The sequence below is a fragment of the Stegostoma tigrinum genome, chromosome 9 (assembly GCF_030684315.1).
Source record: "Stegostoma tigrinum isolate sSteTig4 chromosome 9, sSteTig4.hap1, whole genome shotgun sequence".
Lineage (NCBI taxonomy): Eukaryota > Metazoa > Chordata > Chondrichthyes > Orectolobiformes > Stegostomatidae > Stegostoma > Stegostoma tigrinum.
In genome coordinates, this window is record NC_081362.1 from 1223001 (window position 1) to 1246516 (window position 23516).

Consider the following 23516-nt stretch of genomic DNA (forward strand, 5'->3'; position numbering starts at 1 on the left):
AAGGAAGGCAAATGAAATGTCGTCTATTGCAAAGGGAATGGAAAATAAAAGTCGGGAAATTTAGCTGCAGTTGTACAGAGCATTGGTTAAAAACACACCTGGAGTACTGTGTACAGTTTCAACCTGTTTATTTGAAAATGAATATAATTAAATTAGAAACAGCTCAGAGAAGAGGAGTTCATATAATTCCTTCCTGGCAAGAAGAGATTACCCCAGGAACAAGGTTGACTTGGGGAGGTGGTGATGTAGTGGTAAAGTGTCTGCCCAGGCTAATGATGTGTGGGCGTGGAATTCCATCCATAAATCTAAAATTAAAAGCTAGTCTCAATAATGGTCACCGTGAAACCATATCACTGTTGATACTTAGAAAAATCCAATCTGGTTCACTGATTTTCTTTAAGTGAAGGAAGGCTATCAGTCTTACCTGTTCTGGAGATGGATCACTGGACCCAAAATGTAAACTTTGTTTTCTCTCTAAAATGCCGCCTGAGATTTCCCAGCAATTTCTGTTTTTGTACCTGTCTGGCTGACGTGTGCCTCCAGACCCACAGCCAAATGTTCACCTGCAAATGCCCTTTGAGATGACAAATAAACCAGTCAGTTGTATTGAACTGCTATGAAATCGAAAAGGAATTAATACACTCTTCCTAGTAGCATTGTGTGTTAGGGTAGGCAATAAATGTGGATGCCCATATCCCATGAATGAATAAATTAATAAACACCATTCAGCTGAAGACCATTAATGTTTTGATAAGTGCAGCACAAGCTCCTGCAGTTGGATCATTTCTGCAGTCTTGTGGATGATAAAACATGAACACTGTTAACTCTGCGTGAGTGACACCACGACAGATCTGTTATAGATTGGCTGAAAATCCTATGTACAGGGTGTCCCTGATTCTCAATTGTCTGACTTACAAATGCTGATATTCATGAATGCAATCCATCCAGGGGTGTAATTTTAAGACCTGACACATGACATTTTCCTGTACTTATGAACAGCTGTTTTACATTGTCCTACATTGTGTTCTGAATTGCATACAAATCACGTTGCAAATAGACTCCAGAACTGAGCCCATTTGCATCTCGCGATCTGGTAGTCGAGAACATACATCCTGCAAGAGTCATAATTACTTCCTGTAACATTTTCCAGTTCTGCTTTGTGGATTCTGCCTTTGCCATGCTCTCAGGCATTGCATTCCACTGCTGAGCACCAGCTGGTAAATCTGTTTTTCTTCATGTCACCTTTTTTACAGAAAGAGAAATATTTGGAAGTAAGAATTGTGGTTCTGCTTCAACTGTACAATCATTTTAGCTGTTGCAAGAATTTCGTGCTGTAATTTTTTTCCACTTTTAACTGTTTGGCTTCAAATTTAAACCTCTTGTAACTTTGTTTGCAGAGAGGAATGTTGGAACAATGTCAGCCACAAGACCAGAAGAATCTTTCTACGATAATGATCCCAACAATCCTTTTAATGAACAGTATGAGAATTCTCTCAATCCCTTTGATGTATGTGATTCTCAACCTGGCAGGATTATTGAAAATAGGACAGAAGCAATAGAACCACCTAAACCAACGAAGAGACAGAATGTCAAACCTGTGGACATGAGCAAGTACCTCTATGCCGATACAACCAAAACAGAGGAGGAAGAATTAGATGAGTATGTTATTAAAATATTCCCATATCTGATTTGAATCTGTTTTGTGTACCTAATAGCACACGGTCATATCTTAAAAACTTATGAGTGATATCCTATGGATACACTTAAACCTTCAATGATGCTGAAAGAGATCATTACCTGTTTGTTCACCTATGTAAGCTGAGTTTAATAGGTATTAAAAATCATATAGTCGGAGCATCCAATTTCATGCACTTTAGTTTAGTCAATTAAGTTTCCGGTACATTTCTTCTATAAAATGCATCAAAGGAGACGGTTGCATGAATAAATACTGCAGCTTAGACCATAAAAGATATCAATTTATTTATTTACATTTCACCCCATGTTCGAACTGTTCATATTTTTCTTCAGCTCAGGTGGGAACAGGTGAACGGCAGGTTTCATTAACCTCAATACTAATTTGATTCATTCCTTGGGAATGCTTTTCCAAATAATATTTCCATATTATGACTAGAACGTAGAACAGTACAGCACAGTACAGGCCCTTCAGCCCTCACCGTTGAGCCTATTGTGAATAAATTGCATTTAGTATTGTCAGTATAATTAAACTCTTTCAGAACTGTGTTGAACAGTTTCAGAGAAAGATACTGGGAGTGTAGGGGGTTTAGGTTGTTAGGCTTGCAACCATTGTGTTTCAAGTTGAGATACTTATCCACTCTTACTGAAGCGATAGCAAGAACTGCAGATGCTGCAAGTCACTGTTGATAGTGTGGAGCTGGAGGAAAACAGCAGGTCAGGCAGCATCAGAGGAGCAGGAAAGTCGACATTTCAGATTAGGACTCAGTTTTCTCAGCTTTTAGACAGATAATTACTTCATTTGAATTCTGAAGCTTGAAATATAGGATGTAATGACCTAGTGATGTTATTACAAATTATTAATTTCAGAGACCCAGGTAATATTCTGAGCAAATTATCAAGTTGGTGGTTTAGTGGACAGTGAAGAAGATTATCTAAGTTGACAACGAGATCTTGATCAATTGGGTCAACAGGCTGAGGAATGGCAGATGGAGTTTAATTTGGGTAAACGTGAGGCATTGCATTTTGGTAAAACAAACAAAAGTAATGGTAGAGTCCTGGGTAGTGTTGTAAAATAGAGAGACTTGGGGGTTCAGGTACATTATACTTTGTAATTTGTATCACAGGTAGACAGGGTGGTTAAGGCATTTAATATGCTTGCCTTCATTGCGCGAACCTTTTGAGTATAGACGTTGGGATGTCTTGGTGAGGCCTCTTCTGGAGTACTGTGTGCAGTTCTGGTCTCTCTGCTATTAAATTGGAGAGGGTTCAGAGAAGATTTACCAGGGTGTTGCCAGGAATGGAAGGTTTGAATTATAAGGAAAGACTGAATGGGCTGGGAATTTTAACTGGTGTGTAGGAGGTTGAGGAGTGATCTTAGAGATATATAAAACCATGACAGGCATAGATAAGGTGAATAGCAAGAGTCTTTTCTTTAAGGCGAGGGATTTCAAGACTATGGGGCATATTTTAAAGGTGTGGAGAAAGTGTTAAAAAGTGTATGAGGGACAACATTTTTAGAGAGTAGTTCATGTGTGGAATGAACAACCAGACGAAATGGTGGATATAGGTACGGTTACAACATTTAAAACAAATTTGGATAAGTACATGAATAGGGAAGGTCTGGATAGATATGGGCCAAATGCAGGCGAGTGGGACTAGTTTAGTTTGGGAACATGGTTGATGTGGACTAGTCTGACTTTATAATTTAAATTCAATTAAAATTTGAAGTTAAGATTCTAATAATGACCATGAACCCATTGTCAATTTCTAGAAAAAAAAACTCTTATTAACTCATGTCCTTAAGAGAAGGAAATTTCCATCCATACCTACAACTGACCACATCAGGATTGGGCAATAAATGCTGGCCTAGCCAGAAGATGCCTTCGTCCCAGAATGGATTTTAAAAAAAAGTAGTACTTGCTGATAAAACTGTACCTCTTTAGTGGGTGAATTTAGTTTTCCAAAACTTTGCTGACCGTCAAGGTAGAATTCAGAGAAGATCATTTTAATAAAGACGGCTTAAGTTCATAAGGAGGAATTTTTGCAGGATTATGCAAGTTTTACTGGCAGCATTTGTCTTTTCTCATCTTCAACGCTCCAATTCATCATTTGTTTCTAAATTATAATTGGTTTATTTTTTGTAATTTCGCTATCTTTATTCACTATGAAATGTAGTTGTGGGACCTTAGTTTATAGTGTAAGATATCACCCGTATTGGAGATGATAGGAAAAAGGAAGTAGAAATTCAAAGGCTGGGAATGGATCATACAAACCTGTGGGATTGTAAATGGAAGATCTGAGATAAGAATTTGGATGGTTTTTAAGCGCTTAGGAAGATTGAGTTAGATTCTCTCCAAATTTTCTCACCCGGAGGACAGACATTTGAACCGTTTGAGTCAGTGGTATGTGATCTAAAAATAGTGCCAAGTGTTGTTGATGTTTTCTGAAACCCCATAATCTATTTGCATCAGTACAAACTTTAACTGATACAAGATCACAAGTGACATGACTTGTTGCTTATGTCATTTCTTCTAATGCCTAGCTGTTGTTTTACTGCTTTATGTTTGATGTTAACCAATGAAATTAATTAGAAAGTAATTGTGTTACAATTCTGAATTCAAAATTTGTGTTCACGAAGAACAACAGTCATTTTGAGCCAATTTCACTTTTAATACCTTTACCCTTTTACTTCTAAAGTTTTAAACTAGTGATGATTGGAATATTCCTTAGAGACTCCTTCTGTCAGCAGGTTAAATTTGGTCCTGTCATCCTCATCTTTCATTCGAGTATCTTGGTCTTATTGGAAGTTAATGAATGACAGATGGATCTGGAAGGCAAGCTTCAACACTGACATCTGATGTGCACTGAAAGTGCCTGCTTGTTTATTTCCTTGTCAAGTGCTTTACCACAGCAAAATAGAGGTCGATCAAGTATAAGACGCAAGAGCAGGCTAATTGACCAATTGTGTTTTTTATATCTAGAGGATCATCTTGCTTTCCACTTGGTAGTAAATGGAAAGTTTCCCTTTTACTCATTTTAAAAAAATTGAAACCTACTCCATGATGAATTTTGTTTCCTCAAAGAGCTTTATATCAGTCTGAGAAGTTTAATCTTAGGTTAAATTTGTTGTTGTTTTGATACCAACCTGTTGACAAAACTACAAATTAGCACTGATTTTTCGACTTTTCCTCACTTTCGGAAAGCTGCAGCAAGAAAATGGACAAATAGGCATATGTTTGACATTTTTAAAATGACTGTCATTTTCTCAACTAACTAAAATTGATTTCAAAGCTATGCAAGTGATTGCGTTAAGACCAGTCATGTTTATTTTCACTTTTTTGGTGTGGTGAGAAATATTACTTAAAATAAATATTAAAGCAGATTTTATATTTTCAAACTGAAACTGTCTGTGCAAATAACATATTGTCAGGAGCGACAGGAAGCCACTTAATATCTGAATGTGGACCTTAAGATAAGAGTTTAATATTCATTTAAATGTTTAGTAAGAAGTACCGAACAGGATTATCTTTTAACCATGAAAATCTTGTCACAGCAGATGCACAAATTTTTTGTTTGTTCAGCAGATCAAAGGTTATAAGATGCAACAAAAATACTGTACATGATTTCAGGAATGAGAAGAAAATATATTTTAAGGAAGGAAGTTGTCAAAGGCATATTTTTCTGTTTTAATTAGATCTAATCCATTCTATGAGCCGAAGGCTGTACATTCTACAAAGTATGAAACGACATTAGTGACAGCTTCAATACAGCAGCCTGACACAGAAAAAAAGACAGAGAGGAAAGCACCATCACCTCCAGCACCTGACAATACATTCACACCAAAGTCAGAAACTGTAAAGGTGTACATCAAACCAGCTGCTGTGATGGATATATCCTCATCACCAAAGGTATGGTTTAGCAGTAGATTCATTATAATTCTCAGTTCACTTTTTTTTGAGTTTTGAGCTTTTAGTGTTCTATAAGATGGCAAATGTTTAGATAGTAAGGATAATGGGTAATTTTAGCTTTAAATATTTTGCAAATTTTATAATTTGTACAAGATTCTGGTAGGTATATTAAAGAAAACAGTTAGTAAACGACCCAAAACGCAGAATATTTCCTCAAATGAGTCACAGTAGCAACACAACATTGTTTCTGACATTTATTGTGAAATCATTTTCCTCAGCATTCTGCAAACAGTGCCCTTCATCGTTTTAAAAATGTAGTGCTGATGATTCTCTGAACTACTGCAGAAAGATTCGTAGAAACCCTACCCAACTTGAAAGTTTTATTTGAAATCATTTTGCAATTATAAAGGTGATCAAATAGGAGTAATTCAAAATACTATTTTAATTACAGATTTCAGAAAATGACCTGAGCCATTCATTAAAGCCCACGTGCCTCACAAATGATCTGAACTCCAAAATTTGTTGAAGTCTTGAAATTGTCCTAGGGCATTTACTTTTTGGTGAAGTAGACTGTTTGAATTTCATATTTTGTTTAACTTTTGCTTTGCATTAGTAAAAGCTACAAATACTGATGTTAATCAGTTGATCTGTAGACTTGATGTAGGATGTTCAAAATGGTTGATAGTTGTGGTACCTTTGAAAATCTATCAAACAATTTATAGCTTAATATAGATTTTTTATGAGTAGAATATAGCTTAATTCTGTACCTTTCAGAATCTGAATGTCAGCAATGGTGTTGTACTAAATTTCAATACTTCAGGCATTGAGAAATGTCTACCTTTTGAATAATTAGCAATATGTAGGCAACACCATAAAATTTAAGTCAGCTCGTACAAGATTAAACAAAGGGATTTTGTGTCCTTTTCTCAGTAATATAGAATTTGTGGCATGAGGGGGTGGCAACGGGAAGGGAATAATCTGTTTTTCTTTTTGCCTTCCTCTTAGAAATAAGAAAAGCAAGACAATATTTGGATTAAACGATACAACCTGATTATAAGAAAGCCATTATTTATTGTCTTTGAATCTTATATGCAAGTAGCCAATCTTCAGACAAGCATCTGTTACTGACCACAAGGTTGTAGCATGCCTGTAGAGTTTTTTAATGGAATACGGGAATTGCTGACAAAGCCGTATTTGTTGCCTAATTGCCATTGATGTAAATGATTTGCTCAGTCTTTTTCAGAGGGAAATTAAGAGTCAACCACATTGCTACAGTCTGGAGTCAAATACAGGATAGATTGGATAAGGATGATAGATTTCCCCTCCTGAAGTACATTAGTGAATTTGATGGGGTTTTTTTTGATAGCAATTGATTATAGATTCATGGCCGTAAGTACTGAGGCCAGCTTTTAATTCCAGACTTCACAAATCAAGTTTAAACTCGGCGTGGCACGGTAGCGCACTGGTTAGCCCTGCTGTCTCTCAGCCCTAGGGACCCAGGTTCAATTCCACATTGGGACGACTGTCTGTGTGGAGTTGGCACATTCTCCCAGTGTCTGGGTGGGTTTCCTCCGGGTGCTCTGGTTTTCTCCCACAGTCCAAAGATGTACAGGCTAGGTGGATTGATCATGCTAAATTGCCCATAGTGATCAGGGATGTGTAGATTGGGTGGGAAGTTCTGAGGTTTGGTGTGGACTTGATGGGCCGAAGGGCCTGTTTCCACTCTTTAGGGATTCTATGATTAGCATAATAAAATTTGAACCCGTGTTCCCCAGACCATTAACCTGGACCATCATTACTAGTTCAGTGATAATGCCACTAGGCCAGTGTCCCCCAAAAGCTGTAAAGTTGTTGGAGTTACTGGAAGTTAGCCAGTTTAGAAACACTACCACAATGGTTTTAATTGCTGGACTAATTAGAGACCTGGACAGATTAGATAGAAACACAACATCTCACTGTAGTAACCAGTGAATTCGAATTCAGTTCATTAAGTGGGGGGAGAAAAAATAAAAAGCTGATGTCCACAATGGTAACTGTGTGACTAATGGATGCAAAATCATTGTCATTTGGGGAGGAAATCTATCATTCTCACCCAGTCTAGCACCCAATGTGCAAGTCTACATCTTCAGCAGTGTGCTTAACCCTTAGTTTGGCAGCTGTCCAGCATCATTTTGAGGGTAGTTAAGGATGGGCAGGTCTGGTCTTGACAATAGTGCCCATATCTGACAAATGGATTGAAAAGAAAACTTAGCCTCTATTTTCTCGTTATCTTCTCCCCTGAGAACATTAAAGTCACTTCTGATGTCATTCCACTGGACACAATACATTTTCCATTGTAAGATAATAAAGTGTGAAGCTGGATGAACACAGCAGGCCAAGCAGCATCTCAGGAGCACAAAAGCTGACGTTTCGGGCCTAGACCCTTCATCAGAGAGGGGGATGGGGTGAGGGTTCTGGAATAAATAGGGAGAGAGGGGGAGGCGGACCGAAGGTGGAGAGAAAAGAAGACAGGTGGAGAGGAGAGTATAGGTGGGGAGGTAGGGAGGGAATAGGGAAGTCCAGGGAAGACGGACAGGTCAAGGAGGTGGGATGAAGTTAATAGGTAGGAAATGGAGGTGCGGCTTGGGGTGGGAGGAAGGGATGGGTGAGAGGAAGAACAGGTTAGGGAGGCAGAGACAGGCTGGGCTGGTTTTAGGATGCAGTGGGGGGAGGGGAAGAGCTGGGCTGGTGGTGTGGTGCAGTGGGGGGAGGGGACGAACTGGGCTGATTTTGGGATGCGGTGGGGGAAGGGGAGATTTTGAAGCTGGTGAAGTCCACATTGATACCATTGGGCACAGGGTCCACATTGATAACACATTTTCCATTAGCTGATTGAGGGTAAAAAGCATATACCCCAGTCAAACCAATCGGAGGTTTGGTTTAAAGGTATGATCTTGATTGTTTTTAAAGGTAATTTCTTAAGTCTTATATTTACTTGAGCACAGTATTTTACATTTGATTTTTAATGGCTTAGTGTAGGTAGAGGATTTATGTTAAGAACCTGTTACTAAAGATATGGCTACTTAGATTACAGAGATTTTCAGACTCAAATAGCAGACCATGAAATCCTCATTAAATTCCTATTGCAACCTGCATTTGAATTTAGGTTTTTGTAGAGGATGTGTATGTATCAAGTATTAGCTGAGACCAAATTGGTAATGTGTCCATTTTCGTGCTGCATGAGTGCAAATAAAGCTGCTGATTAAGGGAGTGTCAAAAGTCAGAATGTAACTGTGGTTATAAATAACGGTTCAAAATTGTCGACACCTTTTAAGTTTTTGACTATTTAGGTAGAAAGTGTCTGATTTACATCATTAATGATCAGAAGAATATCACGTTCAGCAAGGAGAAGACCTGTCACTTACATTCCGTCTAGCATCTTTGTCCTATTACTATCAATGTTTGATCCTAACTTTAATGAACACCAAGTTGCTATTTCTGCTTCCTGTGGAAGCAAAAAGAATGATATGAATATATACAACCCTCAAGATCTCCAACAGCTAATGATTTTGGCTCCCTTTGAAAAGCACCAATTAACCCAAAAGAACTAATGTGCTTCTGTACTTTTTCTTAGGATCTGCCTCATGTTGTTTGTCATTTTGTAGATGCCAAACAATTTTTCAGTCTGTTTTGGTGCAAGTGACAAACTCCGTTTAGCTTAGTGGCTCAATAGCTGAGCTAAATAGACCAGAGAGATTGCTAGTCAGTGCTGGTCTGATGGTGTTTATTATCAGATTGACTGGTTCACTTGTACTGTTGCCTCAGAATTTATAATATTGCTGATTCAGAAAATATTCTAATTCATTGTACAGTTTATACACGTAGATTTATTGAGCCTGATGTGTCTCAGTTTGAGAATATTGGCACATTTGACGTGCAATTCATCAAATCTCAGTCAGAAGTCTTACACATACTGTTGCTTTGTACAGACCAGTGTACTAGAACTCACTGAACTTCCTGCTTTAGTCCTTCACAATGCATCAGATGGTTCTGAAGTTTCAATGGTCAGTGATAAGCTCTGTGCATGTAGTACTGTTTCAGTTGTGTTCAGTAATGTTTTCAGAATTTACTCCATTTGTTGAATTCCAGATGACCTTTGTATGAATAAAGGTAAACAGGATTATGACAGCCATTTTCAACAATGGAGAGAGCAACAAATGTAACTGACTTTGAGCGTGGAAATTTTTTTGATGCCACATAGCCTGGAGGCAGCGCTGTCAATGTGTCTAAAGTGACAAGGAAGATCGAAACAAGCATTTAAAAATACTAAATGCATTAAAGAAAAGAGCATATCATACAAAGTAAAGGAGGGGGCATGCACTTTTGATGTGGTGTGAAGAATAAGCATGCGTCCTTAACAACTATCCACAAAAGCTTTAGTTAGCCTCAGGGCATCTACTTTGTATTTATGTAACATTAAAATAATTATGAAGAAATGATTCAGACTATGTTGTGAATATTCTTAAGCAGCTATTAAATAAATAAGAAGTAGATCAGTGACGACGTTGTTCGTAGTAATTCTTTCTTTTACCTACGTGTGCTCTTCTAATTCTGTTTTTTTCCTGTTTCTCACCTTTGCTTTTGCTGTCTGCTTTACTTTTCTGCTTTTCTGTAATTGAGCAAAAAAGCCATCCATACGTTGCAAACAGAATAGGACTGGATGAGAATGAATAGGGCCCGAAGGGAAGCATTAAAATTGAAATTTGGATGGGACGTAGGTAAACAACAGGTTTTTCAGACATGAGAGAGCATAAGACCAGAAGAAATAGGAACAGGAGTACGCCGTTTGGCCCCTCAAGCTTGCTGTGCCATTCAGTAGTATTATAGCTGATCTGGCAATCCTCATGTCCACTTTGCTGCCCATTATCCATAAACCTTGATTCCCTTACTCTGCACTGGGAATCATTGTGGTGAATTTTCTCTGAACTGCCTCCAATGAAATGATATCTTTCCTTAAATAAGGGGACTAAAACTGCTTGTAGTACTCTAGATGTGGTCTCACCAACACCTTGTACACATGCAGTAAGACCCTTTGTTTTTAAAAAGAATGTGGTAACACTACATGGTCAGCAGTTATTATCCCATCCTAAATGCCCTTGAATTGAATGGCTCGCTCAGCCAATTCAGAGGGCAGTTGAGTTGACCATATTGCTTTGGGTCTAGCGTCACATTTAGATGAGACCAGGTAAGGACAGCAGATTTCCGTCCTGAAAAGACATTAGTGAACCAAAGGAGTTTTTTATAACAATCAGTGATAACAAAGTGTGGAGCTGGATGAACACAGCAGGCCAAGCAGCATCTCAGGAGCACAAAAGCTGATGTTTCGGGCCTAGGCCCTTCATCAGAGCTTTTGTGCTCCTGAGATGCTGCTTGGCCTGCTGTGTTCATCCAGCTCCACACTTTGTTATCTTGGATTCTCCAGCATCTGCAGTCCCCATTATCACTTATAACAATCAGTGATGGCTTCATTATTACCATCACTGAGAGTAGTTTTCAATTCCAGATTTATTTAAAACAAAATGGAAATTGCTGGAGGAACTCTGAGCCTTTAACAGTGTTGCTGAACTCAAAACATTATCTCTGCCTTCTCTTCATGGATGCTGCCAGATCTGTTGAGTTTCTCCAGCAATATCTATTTTTATTTCAGGTCTTCAGCTTCTGCAGTTCTTTGTTTTAATCCAGATTTATTAAAGTTTTGGCAGTTTCTTTCGTGGATTTGAGGCCATGTTTCCCATAACATTAGCCTGGTTCTCTGGACTTTTAATTGAGTAACATTACCATAATGCAACTGTCTCTCCAAGACGTAAGGGGCATACTTACAGATTTTCTTTATGTACTAGTTAGATGTTGATCATTTTAAACAAGGCAGGTTGATTCTGTGTGGTCGAGGCATTGCTCTGTGAAATGAATCAGAGAATGGCTGTCCCCTGTTTTTGGGTTGGACCAGTCTCAATCCTTATACATGTTGTTGTTTCAGTCTGAAAAGAACAGGGACCTTCATATTAATAGATGTAGCTTCAAATAGTTGCAAATGCACTGCACTGCAAACCTGATTGACTAAATTGATTATCCACGTAATTCTTTGCACACTCTGAATTATTGAGAAAATGTTCAAGGAAGGGTCACGGGACCCGAAATGTTAGCTCGGTTGTTTTTCCTTCACAGATGCTGCCAGACCTGCTGGGCATTTCCAGCAATTTTGTTTTTGTTCCTGTTAGGGGAATAGATAGTTTGTTGTTGGAGCGGAAGTCAGTGATGAGTTGGGTATTGCACATATCAGAACTTGCACCCCAGCTTTTCACAATATATGGCAACGATTTGGAGTAGGGAATAAAATGTAATTTTGCCGAGTTGGCTGATGAGACAGGAGGATGTAAAGAGACTTTAGCATGATTTAGACAGATTGGGTGAATGTTCAAGTGAGTAGGTGCAGTATAACATAATTTGTCCACTTAGGTAGGAAAAATAAAATGGCAGACTATTACTTAAATAGTGGAAGATTTGGAAATGTTGAAGAGTAAAAGGACCTGGGTGTCCTTACTCACCAGTCATTGAAACCAAACATGTAGGTTCAGCAAACAGTTAAGTAGGCACATGGTTTTCTTCTATTGGCTGTTGCAAGCTTAACTTCACTGGTGTTCTTTAAAAGGGGAATTGAGTACAGAAGCAAGGAAATCATACTGCAGCTATAGAGGGTCTTGATGAGATTTCACCTGGAGTATTGTGTGCAGTTTTAGTCTCCTTATCTTAGAAAAGGTATACTTACCATCGAGGGAAGGCATGAAGGTTCATCAGACTGATTCCTGTGATGGCAGTTTTGTCATATAAGAAGGGATTGGGTTGACTGGCTGTATTCATTAGAGTTTAGAGAAAGAGAAGGAGACTTTTTGACATGTAAAAACTTCTGACAAGTCTAGACAGTCTGGGTGCACAGCTGATGTGTCCCCTAGCTGTGGTTCAGATCAAGGGGTGTCAGGATATGCAGTAGGCTATTTTGGACTGAGATGAGAATGTCTTCAATCAGAAGGTGGTTAACCTGTGATTTCTTTACAACAGGAGGCAGTGGAGTAAAGTCGCTGAATATGTTTGAGAAAGAAATACATTTCTGCAGGCTGAAGATGCAGTGGGGTATGTGGGGAAAATGGGAATAAATGTATTGAGACATAGGGATCAGACATGATCATAAGACATAAACAGGAACAGGAGTGGGCTATTCAGCCCCTCGAGCTTACTCCACCAATCAATAAGATCCGACACTCCTGATGTCCACTTTCCTGCCGTTTCCGTACAATCTTTGATTCCCTAATCTGGTCAAGAATCTTAGCTATCTCAGTCTTTGATATACACAAGCACCCTGCCCCTAGAGCTCTCTGTGGCAAGGAGTTCCAAAGACACTCAGCCCTCTGAGAGAAGAAATTCCTCCTCATCTCATTCTTAAATTTGCGCCCCTTAATTCTGAGACCATGTCCTCAGGACCTAGAATCCTCACTGAGGGGAAACATCATGTCAGCATTTCTCAGCATTTACCCTGTCAAGCTCCTTACACGTTTCAACACTCAGCAATTAACAATGATACAGCTCACCTTGCCTGTTCATGTTATAGTAATGCCACAGAGCTGGCCAGTTGTAAGCTTCAAATTGACTGCCTACTAACCTAATTCTGCCTGTACTCTGCTAATATAAACTCGAGAGGAAATTGCAAACCTGCAACCTTAAATCACAGAGGGCTACAACCAGTTCAGCGCTGGTACTCTTCCCCAGCATCTCGGCTATCTGTCAAAGTCAAGACTCCAAGCAGAGGCCTATAATTTTAACTCTACCAAACACCATCTACAAATCCTGAAACAAATGTGTCATATAATATACCTTATAATTTAATTTAAACAAAACGCCTTTTGTCCATATTGAATGGAGTCGGTATCTTGTGCTGGCCTAAAAGGTTTGTCATTTTACTGACCACTGTTAACACGGACAGATGCCATATCTTCAGATTACCTTTGTATCCATACACCAAGAATGTTCCTATCAGTTTATCTAGATCTATTTAAAGAACTTGTCTTTGAAAGCTTCCTTGCATGCTGCTATGAGCACAGGTCTGTACTGAGTTCAGAAAATTTGGTTCTGTTTAGGTAAGTGAATAATTAATTGGTTTATTCAAAACAAAATCGCCATAGCAGCAGGTGCTAAATTATGATGGTAAAAATAAAACAAATAACCATAACCTACAACATAATTATAGACTTTCATTATTTTATACTTCAGTTGTATTTCAAAATTGTTGCACATTAATTAGCTTTAAGTATACAAGTAATGACAATGTGTTACAAAATACTAGTCTTCTTAATTTACAGAAGAAAAATGAAAGGTCTACTGCACTTTTTATTTTGTGTCAAACCCTATAAATCATGTGTTATCAATTGAATTTGTTAAATTTTCAATTATTTACTGCTATTGGTAAGTTTTAGTATAATGTGCTTCTCTGGTAAAATATAGCCATTGAGCAGTTTTTGTCTTATCATTTATGTTCTATTGCCATTATACAGTAAGACATCTAGCCCTAGCCAGATAACAACTAGATGATGTGGAAACAGGAGCTATACCTGTGTAGATTCCTCAGTATGTTGGTCAGGAATTCTTGTGTATGATGATGGACTTCAATGTGTAACAAGCATAAGGTTGATCAGGAAAAAACGGTTTGGGTCAATAGAAAATTTTCTGAATGCAAATTTAGTTTGTTTTTTGTTGCTCAACGTGCCTCTTTTATTTTGTTTTGGAAATAATTAGAACATTGATTTTGTAACCCACCTAGTGTGAGTTTCCTGCATCCTTTCACCTGATTAGTTTCTAATGGCAATCAGAGCTCGACCTACAAATGTGTGTCAAGGGCTAGTAGAGTTGACCTGATAACAGACTTACTTTTATTGTAATATAGATAGATTATTGATTAAAATGCAACATTGTTATTTTCAATTATATCAGCAGCACCAATTTATTCTATCTTTGTTCCCCTCATATTTGATGCATCATCTATGTGTTGGTATTTTGTTGTGACGTATGTGATTATAACAAGAATTCCTGAAAAACGGAAGAATTTGTAAAGGTACATGTAAAAGTAAAAGAGGGTGAGCAATGAAAATTTCAGTATATGCACCACAGCAAGGAATGCTATATGGCTTAAACAATATTTCATAAATTTCAAAAGGTACAGAATCACAATTGAGTAATAAATAGCAAAAGACATGAATAAGGCCTTTATGATCAAGAAAGCTCCTTATAAGAAAGCATTTAGATAGGCACTGTGTTAATGCAAAAGAAAGAATGAATCAATTGAAAAAATAAAAATAAAGTTTGTGAAGATGCTATTGATAGTCGCTACAATTTTTAACGTGTGTAACTATGATTTCATCAGCCATTACCATCAAAAATAGTTTTAATTAAGATATGAACCCCTTTGCATTTTCTATACATTTATATTTATTTAATGCATAATGTTGTTCTTGTGCAACTTTATGTCTGGTACTAAATTATTGCATTTTTAAGTGTTCAAAATGTACTTGTACTATCGTCATTGCCTGTAATGGTTTTGAATGACAGCAGAACGATTTGGTAACATTAGCTTAATCTGAGCTTATCCTGTCCCTAAAACACAGGTGTGTGGGCTTAAGCCAATTGAGGGCTTTCCTCTGTAGTATTGAAAAGCAGATAAATATTGTTCTTGTGGTTAAGATTCACTGATAATGTAGTTCATCTTGTCTTTCATATATAATAGTTTTCCCAAGACCATTGTTGTGCTCAATTTTAGTATAATTTATTATGCTTCTGAGGTAGTTTTTAAATTGTCTGTCACAATACAGAAATGAGAAAATTCTGTTCGTAATTTCATTTTATTAAAATATCTGTAGTTCCAGACATTTGACACATTCTTGGCACTTGTTAGTGGCAAAAAATAGGTTTTATTTTAGTTTCACAAAGTCTGTTAGACTCAGTTATTGCAATATTAACTGCAATGCTGTTTTTTAAAAAAATACTAATTGGTATTGGGCTTTGTTCCTGTGGTTTGACATGATCTGATTCCCATGATCCAAAACTGCTTTAGTAATTATTCCTGTTCCTTTTTCACTGTTTTCAATTTTCATGTTAATTGCCTTTAATTGAAATTCATGTTGGAAAGATTTTTTAAATGGAAGTCAATTGGTAATATCAAATTCAAGTCATATGATCTCCTTATGCCCTACCTAAATGATCATAAAATCACCATTGTTCTTAAAACTTTCCTTTCATCCTGCCCTAGAATCTAGAGTTTTAATCTTAAATTAGTATTGACATACCTTTTCATTGTATGAAATTTTACCCAGTTTCTTTCTGTTGGACTGCATCTGTTAGTTTTAAAACTGATGTAAACTTTTTATTGGGCTCCTAAATCATGGGATATATATGGTACTCCAACTTGACAACTAAATAATAAACTATAAGAATGGATCTAAAGGCTGTGTGCAGGCTCTGCAAGCGGCTAAGTTGATAAAGACATTAACCATTGTCAAACTGAGCTTTACAAATTTGAAAGCCTAGCTAACCTCAAGCAGAAAAGAATTGGAAGTGACACCGGACTGCACAGCTGATTGGTCAAGACTCCCCCTTCTTGTTTTGATTGTTTAGCTTTTGATAGAAGTCGCATATTTGTGAATGCTAGGTGTGTGAACAAACAAGGTTAACCAGTAATGCCCTCTCTGAATACCATTTACATGTAACAGTCATCTGTGCTCTACCATCACCCACAAGATTATTGGTTTCAGCAAGCCAGCTCCTGTTCTCTTACATCTGTAGAATTATAAAGTTTTACTTTTTATCTAAGGTTAGGAAACTGACAATAATTTGTGGACCCCTAACCCTGGATTCACGACAATGGCAGCAAACTGGGTGCTGGATTTGCAGCGGCTTTTTAAAATTATTTGTTCATGGTATAGGGGCATTTATTGCCCATCCAAATAAGGATCAGCTACATTGCTATGGACCTGGAGCCATGTGTAGGCCAAAGTAGACAGGGATGGCAGATCTCTCTCTCTCTCTCTCTCTCTCTCTCTCTCTCTCTCTCTCTCTGTCTCTCTCTCTGTCTCTCTCTCTCTCTCTCTCTCTCTCTCTCTCTCTCTCTCTCTTCCCCCCCCCTCCCCCACTAAAGGACATTGGTGAATCAGTTGGCCTTTTGTGCCAGTCAACTGTAGTTCCCCATTATAATGAAATGTGAGGCTGGATGAACACAGCAGGCCCAGCAGCATCTCAGGAGCACAAAAGCTGACGTTTCGGGCCTGGACCCTTCATCAGAGACCTCAGAATCCATTATCTTGGATTCTCCAGCATCTGCAGTTCCCATTATCACTGTAGTTCCCCATTAGGCTAGTTTTTTTTCCCAAGATTCCAGATGTTACTGAATTCAGATTTCACTGTCTGCCATGGTGGAATGTGAACCTGTTTTCAGAACATAAGCCTGGGGTTCTGAATAACTTGTCCAGGGGCATTACCACTAGATCATTGCCTTCTCAGTGACACCAAGCAGGGTGCTGGTTTGATGGCAGTAAGAGCAGATTGGACCCAGGTTGATGGCAGTGACACTTGACTGAGTGCCAGATTGTAGCAGTATGGGTAAACTTGGATAATGGGAACTGCAGATGCTGGAGATTCCAAGATAACAAAGTGTGAAGCTGGATGAACACAGCAGGACAAGCAGCATCTCAGGAGCACAAAAGCTGACATTTTGGGCCTAGATGTCTAGGCCACACTTTGTAATCATGGGTAAACTGGGAGTGGATAGTCTTCAGAGTTGGGGAAGGGGAGTGGATTGGCCGCGTTGATTGTGCGCTGGGAGTGGATTGGCTTCATATGCTACTTGGTAGCATCGTTGGTGATCCTTTCAGCACTTTACTGATGATCAAGAATAGACTGGGTAATAATTAACTGGCTTAGATTTTTCCTGCCATTTATGTACAGTACATACCAGGACAATTTTCCACATTGTTGGGTTGTACCTGTACTGGAGCAGCTTGACTGGGGGTGTGCCACGTTTTTCGATCAAAGATCTTCAGTACTAATGCCTGAATGTTGTCAGGGTCCATATTCTTTGTGGTATCTAGTGCCTTTAACTCTTTCCTGGTATCATGTGGAGTGAATCAAGTTGGCAGAAGAGTTGCATCTCTGATGATTGACCACTGGAGGAGTCCGAAATGGATCATCCAGCCAGCACTTCTGGATGAAGATTGCTGCAAATGCTTCAGCTTTCTTTTGCTGTGTTGTGCCCTACTTATTATTGAGGATGGAATATTTGTGACGGTTCCTACTGCAATGAGTTGTTTGATTGTCCACCACCATTCATGACTACGTTGAAGGAGGGCTGGCCATAATATATAGCAGCAGGAATAGGCCGTTCAGCCCATTGCATCTGCTACGCTAAAGACCGTATTATAAGAACCAGGAGCAGGAGTAGACTGTCTGCTCCACCATTCAATAAGATCATGGCTGATCTTTTCCTGGCCTCAGTTCCAATTACCCAGCGTCTCACCGTAGCCCTTAATCTGTTTACTATTCAAAACATTATGCACCTTAGCTATAAAAACATTGAGTGAGGAAGCCTCGACTACTACACTGGGCAGGGAATTCTATAGATTGTCAACCCTTTGGGTGAAGATGTTACTCCTCAATTCAGTCCTACGTCTGGTTGCTGTAATTTTGACGCTATGCCCTCTTGTTTGGGTTTCACCTGTCAGTGGAAACAACCTCCCTGCTTCTATCTTATCCATTCCTTTCATAATTTTACATGTTTCTATAGGATCCCCCCCTCCTCATTCTTCTAAATTCCAATGAATATAATCCCAGTCTATTCAGCTTCTCCTCAAAAGCCAACCCTCTTAACTATGGAATCCACTAGTGAATATCCTCTGCACCCCCTCCAGTGCCAGTAGATCCTTCCTTAAGTAAGAAGACCAAAACTGTACACAGGACTCCAGGTGTGGCCTCACCAGCAGTCAATAAAGCTGCAACATAACCTCCCTGATTTAAACTCATTCCCTGTAGCACTGAAGGACAAAATTCAATTTGCTTTCTTAATTACCTGTTCTACCTGCAAACCAACTTTCAGTGAGTCATGCACAGGGACATTCAGATCCTTCTGCATGGCAGCATGCTGCAATTTTTTGCCATTTAAATAGCAGTCCTTTTTACTGATATTCCTACCAAAATGGATGGCTTTACATTTATCAACATTGTACTCCATCTGCCAGACCATTGCCCTCCAACTTGAGCTATCTATATCCCTCTGTAAGCTTTCAGAATCTTCTGCACACTTTGCTCTACCACTCATCTTAGTGTCATCCACAAACTTTCACACACTATACATGGTCTCCAACTCCAAATCATCTACTTAAATTATAAACAATTGCAGTCCCAGCACTGATCCCTGAGGTACACCACTAGTCACTATTCGCCAATCAGAAAAACACTCATTTATCCGCATTCTTTGCTTCCTGTTAGTTAACCAATCCTCTATCCATGCAAATACATTGCCTGTAACGCTGTGCATCTTTATCTTATGCAGCAGCCTTTTGGAAATCCAGTTACACCACATCTACTGGGTCCCCACTGTCCACCACGCCCCTAATGTCTTCAGAGAATTCCAGCACATTAGTCAAATATGACCTGCCTTTCATGAACCCATGCTGCATCTAACCAATGGGGCATTTTCTATCTAGATGTTTTGCTATTTCTTCCTTGACGATAGATTCAGGCATTTTCCCCACTGCAAAAGTTAAGCTAACCAGCCTATAAGTCCCCATCTTTTGTCCACCTCCTTTTTAGAACAATGGTGTCACATTGGCTGTTTTCTAATTTGCTGTAACTGCCCCAGAGTCCAACGTATTTTGGAATATTACCACAAGTTCATTTGCTATTACTCCCGCCATCTCTTTTAGTATCCTGGGATCCATTCCATCAGGGCCAGGAGACTTATCTACCTTTAGCTCCATTAACTTGCCCAGCACTACCTCCTTCATGATGATAATCATGTCTAGGCCCTCACTTACCTTAGTCTCTTTGTCATCAATTACTGGCAAATTATTTGTGTCCTCCACTGTGAAGACCGACACACACTACCTGTTCAACGCCTCAGCTATTTCCCCACTTCCCTTATTAAATCCCTTTTCACATCTTCTAAAGGACCAGTGTTTACCTTAGCCACTCTTTTTCATTTTATAGAAACTTTTGCTATCAGTCTTTATATTCTGAACTGGTTTTGTCCCATAATCCATCTTACTTTTCTTTATAGCCTTTTTTGTGGTTTTCTGTTGGCGTTTAATGTTTTCCCAATCTTCTAGTTTCCCACTGCTCTTTGCCACTTTGTATGCCGTATCTTTAGATTTAATAGCCCCTCTAATTTCCTTAGACATCTATGGCTGATTACCCCTTTTCCTATTGTCTTCCCTTTTCACTGATACATACCTGATCTCCTCATCTAAGTTCTAAAGGGTCATCCGTTCACTCTGAGGCAGTGCCCTTGTGACCTAGAATATTCTATTAGTGGAAAGTCTCTCCATGTCCATAGTATCCAGGCCTCTCAGTATTTTGTAACTTTGTCAGATTCCCCCTCAACCTTCTGATCTCCATTGCATACAGAACCAGAGTTCTCAACTGCTCCTTATATGACAAGCTCTTTATCCCAGGACCATTTAGATCTTTGGACACCCTGCAATACCAGCACATCCTTCCCTAAATGTGGGGCCCCAAAGCTGCTCCCAACATCCCAAATGTGGTCTGATCAGGGCCTATACAGCCTCAGCAATATATCCCTGCTTATGCATTCTAGCCACCTTGTAATAAATGTTAACATTGCATTTTCTTTACTACCTGCTAAATGAACCTGCACGTTAACCTGAAAAAACCAAAGTCCCTTTGTCCTTCAGATTTCCAAAGCCTTTCCCTGTTTAGAAGAGTATGCATACCTCATACTTTGCCACATTGTATTTCACCTGCCACTTCTTTGCCCAGTCTCCTACCTGTCCAAGAACTTTCGCAGCCTCCCTGCCTCCTCAACATTACCTGTCCCTCCACCTATTTTTGTGTCATTTGCAAACTTTGATAAAAACCTTAGACTGAAGAACTTGGATCTGATCTATTTCATGTGGGATTGTTCAGCTCTGTGTATCACTTACTGCTTCCATTGTTTAGCACACAATTAGTCTTCAGTTGTAGCCTCACTGGGCTGAGACCTTGTTTTTGGTGTGCCTGGTGCTGCTCTTGGAATCCCCTCTTCACTCTTTTTTGATCCAACGTTGATTTTCCCCAACTTGCCAGTAATTGAAGAGTGGGAGATATGCTGGGCTGATGTTCAATTTTGAGTTGCCATATCTCTTCAAAGTCTACCCCATGCTGTTAGTGCCAAGCAACATGATGGAAAGTATATAATGTGAACATATTTCTTTGTTTCCATAAAGACTCTGTGGCGGTCACTTTTACCAATACTGTCATGGACAAATGCATATATGACCACCTAGGTTGGTAAGGACAGGGGCAAGTAAGAATTTCCCTCTTGTTGGTTCCTTCACTACTTGCCGCAGACACAGTCCAGCAATTACATCATTGAGTTATACAGCACAGAAACAGACCCTTCGGTCCAACTCATCCGCGCTGACCAGATACCCTAAATTGATCTCGTCCTATTTTTCAGCATTTGGCCCATATCATTCCTATTCATGTACCATTCAGATACTTTTTAAATATTTTAATTGCACTTGACTCCACCACTTCCACGTTTTAGGACCCAAACAGTTTGGTCAATAGAGGTACTGCTAAGTTGTTTTGGTGATTAAAAAATAAAACCCAACATCATAACTGAAAATTTAAGTTCTGTTAAATACAAGCTAGAGAAGTTTTTTAATGAAAGAAGCTAAATTAGTTAATTTATTTAATTGTAGAGTCACATTTCATTGATGTTTGTATTCAAATATTCCACGATTAGAACTTTGTTACTATAACTTGAGCTGTAGCTCCTCAACTTTCCTGTTACAGTAGCAGAAGTTTACATCAAAATATTCTACAGTTTGATTTTTTTAATGCTTTTGTAATTTACCCAACTGTTTGTGCTTCACATTCCTGGCAGTGCTAATGATTGGATCCTTTATGAAGACCACAGTATGTTACCTGATGTGTTTTTGGTGACAGGCTTTTATATGCCTTCATTTGCCAAGTGACACGGCAGACTGTTGTTCCAGTTCGTAATCACTGCATTGGAATAACATTTCCAAATCTAAAAGCATTTCAACCGATATTATGAATCTGCTTCTTGAAGAGGGTCTGCAGTGCAGATGATTCCCATTGTGTGATGAATGGTTTTCTACTGTCCGCTGCTTGGGTAGGCTCTGTCCTGGGAGAGAGTCTAAGTGAGCCTATTTATTTTACTGCATTTTTTTTCTAACTGGTATCATTAGCCCTGGAAGAAATCACGATGAATTTTCAGGACTCTTTCAACATAAAATGCAATAAGTTCAAGGCCTGTGACCCTTCCAGTGTCACAGGATTCAAAATGTTAACTATATTTTTCTCTCCACAGATGCTGCAACACCTGTTGGTTTCTCCAGCAATTTCTGTTTGTTTCAGATCTCCAACCTCCAGTTTTTTTTGTCATATAAAAATTCAGCCTTGCGGAGATAGTCAATATTTGCATTTTTATTTAAGATTATGCCAGTATTTGCTAGGGGTTCTTCAGTAATGTACCGGTATTTCCCTGGGGTTAATGAGAGTATGCCAGCACTTAAATGGAGTCCAGATGGTTTTACTACAGAAAGTTTTGATACTTGCCCATAAAGTAGGATTGTAGCATTATTCCTGTAAAAATATTTTAATTATACTGTTACATACGGCCAAGTGCTATGAAACAAATGGGTTATATTGCAATCAGATATTTGCTAACGCATTATATAGTGCAGTTCAATTTGCTCTGTTAACTCTACTGAAGTCTAAATACATTCTCAGTCTCAGAGCATAATCTGTTGTTGTGTTTAATACAGTTTAGTGTCAGTTCATGGGATTGTTCTTTTGGTTATCTTCTGGATTAGGTTGTGTTTGTCTCCTTTAATGAAAAGTGTGTTTGAGAGTTAATAACTGAACTATACAAATGAGGAATGCCTGTGAATTGATCCCTGGCCGTTGCTGAATTAACTGACTTCAGCTGGGACGAGAACTGAGAATTCATTTTTGCAGCTAGAGGATTATACAAGGGGAAATGGGGCTCCTGATTCTTCTTTTAATCTACCCCGCTTGGAAGAGTTTTTGTGCGGTAGTCAGTTCAGGACAGAATAAAACTTGGTTTTCGTAGCCTGTCAAAACTTGCACATGGGGAATGATCAGTGGCAAGGCAAGTGGAAACAGTTTAAAATTAAATTAATCTCCAGTAAAGAGCAGATACTTTCAGGGAAGACAAGTGAAGTTGAGACCACAACGAGATCAGCTGTGATCTTATCGAACTGCGCAGTGGTCTTAAGGGGGCTGAATGGTTTACTGCTTCTAATTCTTGTGTTCATGTAGGAAAGAGGAATTGAACAAGGAAAAAGATTACTTTTGGTAGTTTTCTTTGTGAATGTATGTATATTTTGTTCAAAATGAATTGTGATACTCATTAACAAGAATTGAGATTTGAAATAGAATTGCTCAAAATAAATTACTGAAAAAGCAATTCCATTATGTCAGCCTCATGAAAGTGAGATGATTAAAGTCGGGACTTTGCAAAAGGCTAGAAGTGGAGGCGAGAAGAGATCTCTAAGGTTGCTCAGGCTAGTGGAGGAGGTTACACACATAAGGGGGTGCGTCCTTGGAGATATTTGAAAACTAGGCTAATTG

At 38.7% G+C, this 23516-nt stretch overlaps 1 protein-coding gene across 5 annotated transcripts in view; it reads left to right on the plus strand.

The window, feature by feature from the left end:
• Positions 1-23516, plus strand: part of ehbp1 (EH domain binding protein 1) — a 344052-nt gene that overhangs the window by 126253 nt on the left and 194283 nt on the right. For all 5 annotated transcript variants that reach the window (XM_048536029.2, XM_059648293.1, XM_059648292.1 and 2 more), the window contains 2 exons: positions 1398-1659; positions 5390-5603. In XM_048536029.2, coding sequence (XP_048391986.2) covers positions 1398-1659; positions 5390-5603 — 476 coding nt within the window. The remainder of the gene's footprint in view (positions 1-1397; positions 1660-5389; positions 5604-23516) is intronic.